This window comes from Paramormyrops kingsleyae, chromosome 4, assembly GCF_048594095.1.
Source record: "Paramormyrops kingsleyae isolate MSU_618 chromosome 4, PKINGS_0.4, whole genome shotgun sequence".
In the NCBI taxonomy this organism is placed as follows: domain Eukaryota; kingdom Metazoa; phylum Chordata; class Actinopteri; order Osteoglossiformes; family Mormyridae; genus Paramormyrops; species Paramormyrops kingsleyae.
The window spans coordinates 24,121,700-24,136,311 of NC_132800.1; the positions used below are offsets into that span (position 1 = coordinate 24,121,700).

General features: G+C 42.6%; 1 protein-coding gene across 4 annotated transcripts in view; it reads left to right on the top strand.

Moving 5' to 3' along the window:
• Window positions 1–14,612, top strand: part of LOC111854324 (nucleolar protein 4) — an 88,683-nt gene that overhangs the window by 70,400 nt on the left and 3,671 nt on the right. For 2 of the 4 annotated variants that reach the window (XM_023832197.2, XM_023832199.2), the window contains 2 exons: window positions 3,939–4,052; window positions 11,200–11,371. In XM_023832197.2, the coding sequence (XP_023687965.2) occupies window positions 3,939–4,052; window positions 11,200–11,371 (286 nt within the window). The remainder of the gene's footprint in view (window positions 1–3,938; window positions 4,053–11,199; window positions 11,372–14,612) is intronic. The other 2 variants (XM_023832198.2, XM_072710918.1) reach the window with 2 other exon arrangements.

Genomic DNA, 14,612 nt, shown 5'->3' on the forward strand with positions numbered 1-14,612 from the left:
GGGTTTCCACTGAGTTCTCTGTGTTTGTATCAGATTTAGCTGTGCGTGCGCAGTGGTCTCATACTTCAGCACCCTTTGTTCCAGCTGTCAGGGGGGATCTCTCCCCTCATTGGCCACGCGGCATGGTGGCCGGCGCTGTGGGTTTGTGATTGGGAGGTCGAATCTCAGGGTCAGCAGAGTGATGTCACACTTGGGCCCTTGAGCAGGGCCCTTAACCCCGACCGCTCCAGAGCCGCTTCGCCTGCTCCTGCTCTCTCCGAACCTCAGTTGTAAGTTGCTTTTGACAAAGCATCTGCTAAACAAGTTAATTTAGCTAACAAATCAATCTGTGCTTGGAAATTGTTACGGCTTAAGGGCTAATTGAGAGAGCAGTAATAGATTCCCCTCGTCTGTTTCTCACTTTTTTGCCTCCTTTTCCTTTCTGTGTTTCAGGAAGGTGCGTGTACACACACACACACACACACACACACACACACACACACACAGATAACCAGTGAAGAACATTTTTTTTTGCATTTAAGAGAGATACACTGCACTATTATAAGACGGTTATAGTGGGTCACATTTACTCACTCTACACACACAGTAGATCTTTGGTATTACTGCTGATTCAGGAACCTAAAACTTTCAGTGGACACCATGTGAAGACACATATGCATTAAATCTACATTTTCTTCACACAAACATTGAAGTAGTCTAAGTAAAACAGTAGCCAGGGCTAATTATGAAATATTCAATAGAGCAGTACAATCAATATAAATCAATACATTTTTGTTTCATAAATCAATATTCTTCAGTACCGTTCTCTAAAATTACAGTTTATTCTAGGTCTTGGTCCAGCCGATACTGTACATCTGTAAAACTGAATGCACTAGCTGAAGATTTGCATTAATTTTAGGGCTGCATAATTGGGAATAATTTAATGATGGTAAAACGAGGAGCTATTTTCAAACTGCAAACTATTGACTGTGGACTATGTAGTTGTTGAATAATTAACTAAAGGACTGATAAAACGTGATTAAGGCCTATAGCCTTGTGCCCTATGTGGCTTAGGATAGGATCCAGGCTCTTAGTGACCCTGTCAAGCCCAAATGGCTGGAAGAAAGATGGATGAGTAATTTTAGTCAATTGGTTAAAATGTTTAGCTGCACAAATGATCAAATTAAGGGAACATGGCTAATTTTTCATCTAGTTAAAACAATTTATAAAAGTGTTCTTTAAATCATGAGATGCATTCAATTTGTCAAACAAAATACAATTTATTCAAAAACAGACAAAGCAGGATAGAGAGCTCAGCTGCACTAAAACAACACATGTGCCAGAGGTGGAAGAAAATCTGCTGTTGGCTGATATTTAAATCAAGCTAAACTGTCATTTCCCGTTATATGGGACCCTGAACAATCACACAATCATATTTCAGACAAAAGGTTTTGATGTCTGACATAACCATAACCATTCTAACTGTAACTATAGCTACAGTTGGCTAACCCTAATTTAGGGACCTAAAATTACACCATAAATCATTGGAAATTATGGAATATGCTATTTAATTGAGTTAGCCTGTGTTTTCCTATTATATGGGGGCCAAAACCAAGGTTTTGATGCATGAAAAAGCCATAACCTTTCTAACCCTAACCCTAGCTTCAGTTGGGTAGCCCTATGCGTTGATTTATTATTGACGCTCACAGCACATACTCGTAGGCATCATGGCCACCACGCGTTTTCTGCGTTCATTTGACGTGTCGTAGGTGCACCATACGCGAGGATGTTGGCGCGACGCGTACGCGAGATGCAGTACCGCCAAAAACTGGGGTATATCGTAGTTAGTATTACAGTAACATGTTTTTAAGAATGAATGGCCGGAAGAACTGTATATTTTCAGAGGCAAGAGAGAAAATATTGTGAGCACTACTGTGTACAGCGTCTTCAAAATGCAATGGCATTTTAAGTTTCATGTACTAAGTACAGTGAAACTCTAACTTGAAATTCTGGGCCGGTATGCATAAAACATCCTAAGAATGGTCTTAACAATGGTCGTACACTTGGACTTAAGAGTTAAAAAAATCTTAGCAAAAAGCAGGACCTAAGAGCATTGTATAAAGCTGCTAAAAGTAACTTTCAGCAAAGTCTAAGCCCAATTCCTAAGTGCTGACGGAGCCAGCATTTAAGTGTCGTGAAATGAGGACTACAAATCAAATCCCGCCCCAAATACTGAGTTCAACCAATAGAGGAGTTGCACGGTAAATATATTAGTGACATTAAACCGTTAATGTAGAGCTTTATACAACATACCTTTCTGTGATCATACCTTTAATTGGTTGTACGAAAATCTACCTAGCACATCACCAATCAATTTCCACTAGTAGGTACACATGTTGTATAAATTATGGGTCAAATGCAAAACTCATAGCAAGACATTGGATTCTAAAAGAAAACCAAATTGGACGACAAACAAAACGGTTCTTTTGGCACAGTTGGTGCTTAAATGGAAGGAGGTAGTGCGAGGAAAGTTTGGCCCAGCTGTCACAAGCACGGACAAAAAAAGCAGGGTATTGCAAGCTCCGTAAATGCTGCGTCACGACGGACAAGGCGTTCAGCACAGGAATGTGAAAAAAGGTGGTATAATGTTTTATCGACCTCGCGAAAGGAAATCACAGTTTATAAAGCAAGCATGCAAGCTACAGGTTTGTGTCATTACTTATATTGCTCATATGACCCTCGCTATAATAGATAATAATAATGATAATAATAATAATTATCTTTTTCCAGTTGCCAAAAACGTAGCACCATTATCACCTTCAGTTCAACTGTAAGTGCATTTTTAGATGAGATTCTATGCGGTTCCTAATTAGGTTGGTAACAAAAAGAATGCCCTCATCATCTCATGATCGAACCTGTACCTTTTTATCAATTCATTATTGTCGTACGTCTGCAGGACGTCTTTTCTTTAACGGAAAGTACGCGGTCTCCGTCTGGGTGCGCGTAGTGCAGCTGCCATCATTCAACTCCTAACTGGCTTAGGGCTCCTCTCCAGCTCTCTTAAATAATTTAGGAGCTGAGACCAAGTCTTAACACTTAATAATGTTTATGCATACCACTTATTCTTGAGTCTGGGAGTAGGAGCAAAATTACGTCACTCTTAGAATTGTGACGCATTTAAGAGTGAAATTTTAAGTCTTATGCATACCGGCCCTGATTCTTTAGCAAGCTGTGCGATTGTAATGACCGCTCCTTTTCAGGATTATCTAGTATATGTTTAACATTATTTTAAAGTTTACCACCGCTGCTTTTGCATGAGCTCTGCATGCCCTCTTCCAGCCATTCCTAATCATTTTCACCTTTGCTGTATAAATCACTCACGAACAGACGTGTTTTTCGGAAACTGATTTATTTTGAACTATTGTTTCTTTATAAATACTACAATGCAGTGGTTAGAAAACAGAGACTGCTGCAGCAGTATTAAAAAATCAGCAACTCGATCGTTGTCGAGGTAGTGACTTTACGTCACATCACGTCACAACCTCATGCAAAACAAGTGAGACCGGAAATGAAGGAGCTGACCAAGATGGTTTCCGCACACTGCCCTCTGGTGGACATGACCTTTATTGCAGATAGACCTAGTCTTCTTGTGCAAGTACAGTCAGTACCCTGCTTGCATAGTGTACATGTCGCGTTGCGTCGCCTCGCGCGAAGTATATCGGCGGATTAATTTGGGCACTTAGGGTTACAAAACAGGCCGTTGGAAATGATGAAATCTGCTGTTAAAGCTGTGATTGTTTAAACAGCCTGTTCTAGAGCAGATTTGTATTATAATGCTTTGTATAGCACACAATCCTCTTCATAAACGCATGTATTGTTTACATCCCCATGAACAGAATGTGCAATGTGCCCCAGAAATGTTGGAAAAATGTTTTGTGGTGGTCTTGCTTCTTTCGTAGTCACGGCCCATCGCACCTCACCTGACCTCAGCGGCGGCCGAGAACATCCTGGCCTCGGCCTGTGAGAACGAGAGCAAAAACGCGGCCAAGCGGATGCGGCTCGACAGACGACAGGTACGCGCATCGCCAGCAGGGGGCCTTCCGTGTTTCTGAGGCCCTAGTCAAAAAAGGCATTTCGGAGCACAAAGCTTCGTAACATATTTTAAAAACTAAAAAGCAAGCAAGCACAGTAAGAAGACTGTATAGCTAGCTAGCTAATCCACAGAATATGCTGCTTCATCATTTGCTAGGGTGGTTTATTTCATTTTCAGTATAGTGACTGGGGCAGCACTTAAATGGCCAGTTTGAGTGGCGGAGTGGGGGGTGTTTAAAGGAGCGCAATAAACATAAGATCATCGACATCACATTTACTAGTCCATCATAGTGCGTTTCATAACTCCAGCTGCACATCTGCCATTTGCATTTACTGGCCAAAGCAATGCTGCCCTTTTCATGTGTTTATAGACAAATATTACACACCTTTATATAAACGAAAAAACAGTGCAGACACACCTGCAGTTCTTGGAGATGTTTTATATTGTTTTTTCATTTTCCTCAACACACATTGCTATTATTTGGCATAAATGTCAGGGCAATATCACTTTAGCATCTGGATTAGCCACCTGCTGAAACACAATAGGTTTTAGTTGTTGCTACTGCATGATATGATCCTCAAGGAGGAATTAAATACTGAGTAAACAGGTAACCAAGCTATGAGCTTATATGGATGAAGGCTGAGCCAGGTGCTTGTCTTCCTGCCTGTTTATTTGTGAGAACACTTTTCCAGTGCTCAGTGTATAAAGAGGAATCAGGGCTCTTAACAATAGGAATGTTTTAATTAGAGCAATTCACTCCCCATAACATGGGAATCAGACCTGTATTGCATGCGCATGTGTCAAATTTTGCAGGACAAAGCCTAGCTTTTTAAAAACAAACAAAAATGCAGTTAAAATATTATACATAAAATAAAATCTTAAATCTTAATTGTGGGCCATGAAATCGCAATCCCTGCCTACTGTTCTGTACATTTAGCTTTTAAACAATACTTTATAAAGAAATACAAAATAAAATGGGAATAAAATGCAAAATAAAATGGGAATAAAATGCAAACTAAAACATGGAGCACAGGATGACAGTTTGAATTAAGATGCCAGTATTTTAATTGTTTCCATCATTACTGTTTCATGCTAAGGGTGAATAAGAATAACACGCGTGTTAGTTAAATCGTTTACAAAAGTCAGTTTATTTGAAATTCTCATGTGGTTCGTATACTTTATATTGTCCATATGAGGAGTCACTTGGAAGCTGAGTGCATGGGCGATATGCTTATGGTCCTGTGGGTGGATATTTTGTTTTCTACACTAGTGGGAGCAGTGATATTTCTTGTATGTCTCACTGGGAAGTGCTTTTTAGATCATCCAGAGCAGGTATTTAAATGCACTGTAATGGAACATGCGAGACGAGGGTCAGGAAACTAAACCATGACACTCAAGAAACTAAAATGTTAATGATCTTTACATTATAGTCTTATAACAGATCTTAACGCAAATTCTTATGTACTTCTCAGTGTGAAATCCTTTGAATTTGGGTTAATGTCTCCAAATTGCCTGTAGTGTGTGATAGATGGCCAGCGAGTCCATGGGACTCCCAGCTCCGTATTTCCTGCCATGGGCACTGGGCTCATTGCCCCCCCAATGGTGGGGAGGTATTATGCAGAATGGAGAAGAATAATCAGATTTGAACTTTCATTACCTGATATAAGCTTTCATAATACTGAGCACTCAAAACAAGTCAATTCATCTATCAACTCAAATCATACGCAAGAGGATAAACTGGAAAACACTTTTGTCTGTCTAGTGTAGTACGAGTATTATTACAATCATCATTTTCTAGGACCTGGATGGGTTCAGTTTAAATTAGCAAAATTTTAGTATTACAGACAAGGTGATGGAGTCATTCATTTTTAAACTGCCCACGATTATAATGGTAGAGAAACATCGAAGGTTTCTAACATCACTTTGCTTCATGCTAATGCTTTAATCTTGAATATTAGCAGATGTATTATGAATGCTACAGCAAGTCATAATATTAATTTGAGTGTGTAAAGTTATCTTAATGGATTACAGGGTGTTTGCGTTCTTATATTAAAGCATCCAAAAGGTATTATCTTGTAATATGTGACAGAACATAAAGTGGAAAGTGAAATATTGCCTTATGGTATTGTGTACTAGACACAATGAAATCAAAATGAATACATGTATTATTAATATAATCATCCCATTAATCTCGACTGTGTTCTTTGTCAGAGTTGCTTTTTAAATTCCCAGCCCTCAGTAATGGTAATGCGTGTGCGAAGGTAATCAGGAACACCTTTTTATCTATTTACTACTTTCCCATACATAGTTAACACTGTGTGTACAGTATACAAAAATAAAAATAAAGTACATGGGAAAGGATTTTGTTGAAAAAAAGAGAAAATTTAGAATTTATTTTGCATATTAAAAGACAATATGAATATGCTGCAAATAAAGTCTGCGAATGATATGTTTATTCATGTTTCATTCAACTGGCTGACTTGCCTCTCCCTCTCTGATCACTTCAGTTTTAAACTTCCATTTAAAACATCATTTAACTGAAGAGCCCTCCTCCTTATTTCATGCTGAATGTCAGACCATTTATGTCCATATTCTTCTATTTTGAATATGATCATTTTATCCAATTGTGGGATGTTAGGCTGACACAGTCTAACCTCTCTCCAAATACCATACTTCCACACTACGTGAAATTACTTCATGAGTGGCCATTTATTTGATATGTTTAATAATATCATTAGTTCAGTCATACTTGGCATTTTACCGCGATGACATTATCAGGTTAGTACTAGGCAAGTGTGTCATGATTAAAATATGGCTCCATAACCCTTGCATAACGTATGCTCCTAATGTAAAAAATGTCATATTACCACAGCCTTCTGTATGTTAGATATGCAGGGGACTGATCAAGCCCGTTCCTATAGCTAACACAGATATAATCTCTTGGACTCCTCAAACCTGCTAGCAAAGAACTTCTCATTCATCGGCTATAGGATAACATTCTCAGTACAGAGAAGGGTTGAGAGTTATCCAAAGGGAGACATACAGTACTGTAGAGCATGATTTCTGACCTCCATTATTCATTGGCATAGGAACCCCCCAATACCTGCCTGATATACACCGTTCACTATACTGCACTGGTGTTCTGACACGTGTCCCCATTCAGCTTCAACTTTGGGTCATAATGCTATCACCGCCATGAGACTGAATTTCAAGAAAATAAAACTTTATTAACAAATTTCAAAAACAAGAACACAAACAGTGGGAAATGTATATACCCCAAACGTGCAGTGCCAGGTCATTTGCAAGTCCAGCTTTTCTTCTTTGACAAACTGGTACCCAGTGCTGCCGGCACTGAGGCAGCTGACCTTGACCTACATGAGCCTTGAGCCTTGCTTGCCTGTCAGCGACTGGAGCAGTCTGGTTTTACGCCTAAGAAGTCTACCATCGAGCGTATCCTTACACTCAGGGTTCTCATCGAGCGCAAGTGCGAATATCGGCAGAGGTTCTTTGCAGCCTTTGTTGTTTTTCGTAAAGTGTTCGACTCAGTTGATCGAGTCGCTCTGTGGGACATGGTGAGACTTTGCGGGATCCCCCTGAAGTTGCTGGACGTCATGGCCGGCCTGTACACTGGTACTGTGAGTGCTGTGCAGACTGGAGACAGAACCTCTGTGTTGGGGGCAGTGGTGTCGTAATGGTTAGGGAAGTGTACTTGTAATTGAATGATTGCTGGTTCGAATCCCCGACCAGCAAGGCACCACTGAGGTACCCTGAGCAAGGTACCGCCCCCAAGCACTGCTCCCCGGGCGCTGAATTAGCTGCCCCCTGCTATGTCACAATGTCACATATGGGTTAAATGCTGAAGACACACTTCATTGTTGTGTGTCAACAATGATCACTAAATTCTTCCCAGTAGATTCTGGGGTTCCCCAGTGGTGTGTTCTTGCTCCTACTCTGTTCAATGCTTGTATGGACTGGGTGTTGAGCAGGGTTGTGGGGTCCACTGGCTGTGGGGCATCTTTGGTGAAGAATGATTCACTGATCTTGACTTTGCCAACAGTACTGTGATCTTCGTTTGGTCAATGGAGGCTCAAATCAGGCTCTCGAGAGACGGTGCGAGGAGTCTGAGTGTCTGGGATTGCAGGTGTCCTGGATAAAGACCAAGATCCAGGCATTTAATGACTTCTTGGGCACAGCCATTAGTAGTGTGTCTGTCTGAGGGGAGAATGTCGACCTTGTCGAGAGACTTATTTACCTCGGCAGCGACATTCATGTCTCTGGTGACTCTTCCTATGAAGTCAGCAGACGGATTGGGAGAGCATGGGGGGTCATGAGGTCACCGGAAAGGGGTGTGTGGTGCTTCTGATATCTTTGCAAGAGGATGAAGGTCCAAGTCTTTAGAGTCCTGGTGCTCCCTGTCTTGCTGTATCACTGTGAGACATGGACGCTATCCAGTGAGCTGAGACGAAGACTGGACTCCTTCGGTACTGTGTCTATTCGGAGAATCCTTGAGTACCTCTGGTTTAACTTTGTGTCAAATGAGCGGTTGTGAGAGGAGTCCTGAATGAAGCACATTAGCTGCATTGTGAGGGAGCGTCAGTTACGGCACTACGGCCATGTGGCGCGTTTCCCTGAGGGTGATCCGGCTCGCAGGATCCTCACTGCTGAGGACCTAAGTGGCTGAACCGGGCCGAGGGGACGCCCACGTAACACCTGGCTGTGGCAGATGGACGGCCATTTCCGGAGGGTGGGACTGGACCGTGTCTCTGCGTGGGGGATCGTCGGCCGGGATCCCGAGGAGTTTCGCCGTGTGGTGGGTGCGGCAACACGCTGCATCAGCGCATGATCCCCAACCTGACTGAACTGACCTGATATTAATGCATTTTCAAGGTAGCTGGTATGTTAAAATGATTTAGGCCTACTTCATCTCTGTTTGATGTAAAAGCACAGTAGCTTTTGTTCTCAGTTCTATTTTCAATTGAATTCCTCTGCATTCATTATTTTACATATATTATTCTCCAGACCATTCTCGGGCTACTGCATGATTATTCCATTTATTATTGAATGATTTTCCATCTTTGTTTTGGCTACTCTGTTCTTACTTCAGCTTTATTTTCTTTACACACTGCCTCTGTGTGGTTGCTCTTCCCGTAATAGTTGATACTTTAAGAATTCTTTAATAATACTTTGTATCTTTGAACCACTATTTTAAAATGGCTTCAGTCATTTCAATGTTTCAACCACAAATGTATCCCATAAGGTGAGCAACAGCATTGCTAAACAGGCAGTTCTTTTAAACTTGTTTTTCATGTTATGCTACCTCCTCCAGATTTCATTTGTGAAATCACTCTGAAATCACAAAAACATGGCACTAAGGCACTATTATCATCTCATCGCAGGTTTTGAGCTGGTCTCTCTGGTGCAAAGCTAAATACATACAAGCCATTAAACCTTGTACACATTCTTCTCTTTTTTTTATTGCTCACCTCCACAATATTGCAGAGTTTACAGAGGTTGGTGTGTGGAATAAAAAATACATGCATTTCTGAGGGAGAAAACACCCTTTTAATGAGAGCGGCCAGGCCTGGAAAAGACCTGACTTGTTAAAGCTAGCAAAAATGCCACGGACTGAACTCCATAAGGGAAGTTGCCAGCACCTTGACTTCAAGAATTCAGGCTGTGCTGCAGACAAAATGGGTCCTTCCCTGTAGTTGGCAGGTGCACTTAGTGAAGTGTGTATATCGTCAGACAGTAACAGCTTGTGCGCATTTATCTGTAAGCCTTGTCTGTTGTTTACTTCAGCGGTTACATTAATGTTGTTAGTAATATTAGTTACATTTTAGAGGTACAATCAAAACGAAATATTTGTCAAACAGACATATCAACACACTAAATCAATATATTAAAAAATCTACATCAACATATGATTAAAAAAAAAACATAATAGAGATATATGACGTGGGAATGAGAGAAATCATGTTTCTAAAAATGTTTTGTTATGTGTCATGACCAATGTTAAGAGATATCTTTCGAATGATTTTCGAGATTTCATTCAATTGATTCCTTTCAAATGATTTAAAAATGATTTTTATCTGTGATCATCTGCAAAAACATAGAGACTAATCTCAATTGTAAAAACATGAATGAATCTTGTATATTTCAGACTTAAATATGTGCATTATAGGAAGCAGAATGTAGCCTACAATCTGTACATCCACGTCTGCTCCACCTTGGCTATTGAATGTGTAATGAGCCACTCATAGCTGGTGACCAATAAGCTGTCTGAATGATTTATACAGCTTTAGTATCCTTTGACAAGTTAGTCCTTTTTGTCCTTTAGAAACAAGTATGCCTAATGAAAGAGATATTCTTATAGCTAGACCTCTGTACCAGAACGGCGAAACTGTGTAATGAACTGCAGGCCATTTCAATGTAATTTAAAATAAATCACATAAGCAGAACAAAAGAAGGGAGGGCAGGAAGATGAAGTGATGTGTTTCAATCTTGGCTAAAGCCTATTTCTTTCCTTCGCTTATGTTTGTTGCCTGCACTTGACTGTCTGGCAATCAGGATGTGAAAGATTAGCTTAGATGTGGACATTGATGTGCAGCTCTGTAGTTGTACAGCTTTACCCAGGTTTTACTTTGTGAGTCAGTGGCCACTAACTGGACGGAGTGTCACAACCCATAGATACCTTGTGAACCAGTCAACCGAGGCACACTGTCACTGATTTACCCCCCCCCCCCACCACACACACAGACACACACACACCCCCCACAGCAAAACTTCACTTCTACCAAAGGGTTCGGGCCCCCATGAGGGAATGATGCAGCCTAGATTCGATCCAAAGAAGGGCCGGGCTTCCTCACAGGAAGGTCGCGCATTTCTCTCAGCCACAAAGGCAACCTTGAGGAAAAGTGAACTGTGAATGTTATAACCCAAATGTTACATAATTCATATCAGAAATTTCTATGGGCATTTGCTGTGTCCTATCAGTCGGAGAAGCAGAGTTTCGCCATTAAAACTGCCGTCCGCATCTCCTGCTCGGCTGATGGGTTCGGGGTCTCGGCGCAGCCGGAATCGGGGACTCTGTTTGCTCCTGTTCTTGATCGTCTCTCCTCTCCTGGCAGGACGAAGCTGTCTCCCCCGATAAAGGCGAAGCTGCTCTGCTCTCCGCCCCGGCGTCCGCGGCTCCAGCTGCACAGGAGGTGCTGTACATCAATGGTAATGGAGCCTACAGTTGCCATAGTTACGGCGGGGTAGGGGGAGGCCTGCTGGACCTCACTGAAGCTGCTAGCAGTGGTGAGTCCACCCCTCGGCACCATGGGAACCAGCCAGCCTGGGATGGCCTTTACACGCTGCTAGACTTCACCCCCAAGGGCCTGGTCCCAATGCCTGCTTATCATGTTAAATCATATGACTGGCACACAAAGGGTAGTCAAAGCTGGTGCTGTAACCATGGCGACCCCAATGTGTGTCAGCTTCTGGAGTCGCAGCAGCTGCGGAATCCGCTTCTGGGGCTTCTCCGCGAGAAAGCCTCACGCAGCTTCTCTGCGCGGCTCGCAGCTGCCGCGCTCGGAAAGGATATTAGCGGCTCGTTACCGACCTTCAGAAATCCCAAAGTGTTTTTTAAAATACCAGAGAGCTAATTTCACGTCGCCCGGCGTCAAGATGGAGTGTGACATTACGCGGTGCAGAGACTGCAAATAATTTACATTAAATAGAAAGCGATCAGCTATCACTGTAATGGCATATGGTCCTTAAGCAGATACACTTTTACAGCATTTTTATACAGGATAACAAGAAATTTAAAAATCACTTTTATTAAATATTTACAATTATTCTAGTGATCAATTAAACAGAACAGGGAATACAAGCATTACTCGTCTATTTAAAAAGATTTTGCCTTCACCCCATAAAGAGGGTAATTCCCAGAATATACACTGGAGGGAGCTGTAGAATAGTACATTTCAATACAGTATTTAGGAAAGGAAGAAAATGCACATGCTCTTCCAGAATAACAAATCCTTTTTATCTTAGGATACCTCTACCAACGTAGAGAGGTCTACCAGCTGTAGAGAGGTCTACCAACGTAGAGAGGTCTACATAGTAAGAATGGCTAGATTTGAAGTGCTAAAGAAGCATCCAAAAGAATTTGAGATAAGATCATAATGAAATCGTGTAACCTAGATCAAAGATCTCTTTTGCGTTTAATGTTCTGCACTGGCTGTAGACAAGCAGGCACAAAGAAGTGAATGGACTTGTGAGTATGACAGTATAGTCAGTAATTAAATAAAGGTGATGCAGGGGTAGATAATGACTTTCGCACTAGTGTTTGTGGTTATAAAATACACGAGGGCCATTGCTTTTGTACTTAATCAGTTCAATTCACTTTACATAGAGTCTTCCACAACGTATTTTCCCCAAGGCACTTAACAGGAGTGTGTGGAAATACATTTTTAGTAGTAAATACTAAATGGTTCATGATACGGGGGGGAAAGGAAGAAGGAAAAATGCCAGAAGACAACAGTGCAGAGGAACAAAAAGCTCCACAGTAAGGAGGGAAAAAAAACCTCAGCGGGGGCAAGGTCGACTGGCTGCCCCCGCCCCCGCCCCCGGGCATGCTCAGATTATAGAATGCAAATAGTAGAATCAAAGTACTCAGTCATTACCAGAGTAAGCATTCAGCATTGTAAATGGGCAGAGTGTAACGTTGCCAGGTAATTAAGTCATTCTAGATTAGAGTGTTTGATAACTGTATAAATATCGCTTTAGAGGAGACTGATGCAGATGCACAAGAAGGAATCATGCTGCTGAACACGAGGCAGAGCCCATACAGATACTGCTGACCAAAATGTCGTGTTTTCTGACATTAGGTTCTGAGTGTAGGGACCATTCCTAACTGACTGTGTGAGGCAGGGCTGCCTGTCTGGTTACATTCTGTGTGAAGCATTCTGCAACGTACAAGAAGCATGGAAGTCCAAAAAAAGCTTAACTGAAATTTGTGTTATTTTGAACATTTCTCGTGTGCTGTTCCATTATCATAAAAAGCTCAGTTTTATCCCACTTTCTAGCTGAATATGCTTTCTGTTCTGCCCTAACAGGATGCGGATTTTTAGTCCTATTTTCTTCTCCGATCAGTGCGTTCTGATTTAAGGCTCTGACTTTTTTCCATTAAAAAAGAAAAACCCATAGCAGTAATAAAAATGTCAGATTTATATGTAAACCAAAAGACCAGCCATACAGTCATTTCCTTTAGATTATAGAGCACAACACAGCAGGTAACTTGTGTTTTTTTTTTTTGAAAAAGCAGTCCTTTGAAATGAATTACTGCAAGCTGATCTGACAAACTGTTTCCGTTGTATAGAAACAGCAGGGGTGTCTATGTGTTCAAGGCATTTTTGAAGTGAAAGTTGTGTGAACATGGTGCCTCAGAGAGTAGCCTTCTTGATTTAGGTCAGTGTTTCTCAACTCGCTCCACGGGGACCCCTAGACATCCACGTTTTTGCTCCCTGCCAGATAATTCACATTCTTGCTCCCTCCCAGATCCCAGTAGGTGGACTGTTTGGGGGTTTCTGAGGGCCGGGTTGGGAAACACTGATTTAGGTTATGGGGTTCAGACTCTGCTTATCCTGTGGTTGTGTTTGCATTTATGGAGTTAGCATGTTCTTTGTGTGTATAGTTTCCTCTGTAGTCTGATTTCATCACACTGTCCAAAAACATGCCGTTCGGTGGATCAGTATCCCTAAATTGCCCACAGCATGTGATTTTATGTATAGGCTGTTTGTGTATGTGTGTCCTGTTCTCCTGCTCTGTTGACTGTATGGACTGGCATCCCGTCCAGGGTGTCCCCCTGCCCTGTGCCCTGTGATGGACTGGCATCCCATCCAGAGTGTCCCCTTGCCCTGTGCCCTGTGATAGAGGCATCCCGTCCAGGGTGTCCCCCTGCCCTGTGCCCTGTGATGGACTGGCATCCCATCCAGAGTGTCCCCTTGCCCTGTGCCCTGTGATAGACTGGCATCCCATCCAGGGTGTCCCCCTGCCCTGTGCCCTGTGATAGACTGGCATCCCATCCAAAGTGTCCCCCTGCCCTGTGCCCTGTGATAGACTGGCATCCCATCCAAAGTGTCCCCCTGCCCTGTGCCCTGTGATAGACTGGCATCCCATCCAGGGTGTCCCCCTGCCCTGTGATAGACTGGCATCCCATCCAGGGTGTCCCCTTGCCCTGTGCCCTGTGATAGACTGGCATCCCATCCAGGGTGTCCCTCTGCCCTGTGATAGACTGGCATCCCGTCCAGGGTGTCCCCTGCCCTGTGTCCTGTGATATACTGGCATCCCGTCCAGGGTGTCCCCCTGCCCTGTGCCCTGTGATGGATTGGCATCCTGTCCAGGGTGTCCCCCTGCCCTGTGTCCTGTGATAGACTGGCATCCCGTCCAGGGTGTCCCCCTGCCCTGTGCCCTGTGATAGACTGGCATCCTGTCCAGGGTGTCCCCCTGCCCTGTGTCCTGTGATAGACTGGCATCCCGTCCAGGGTGTCCCCTT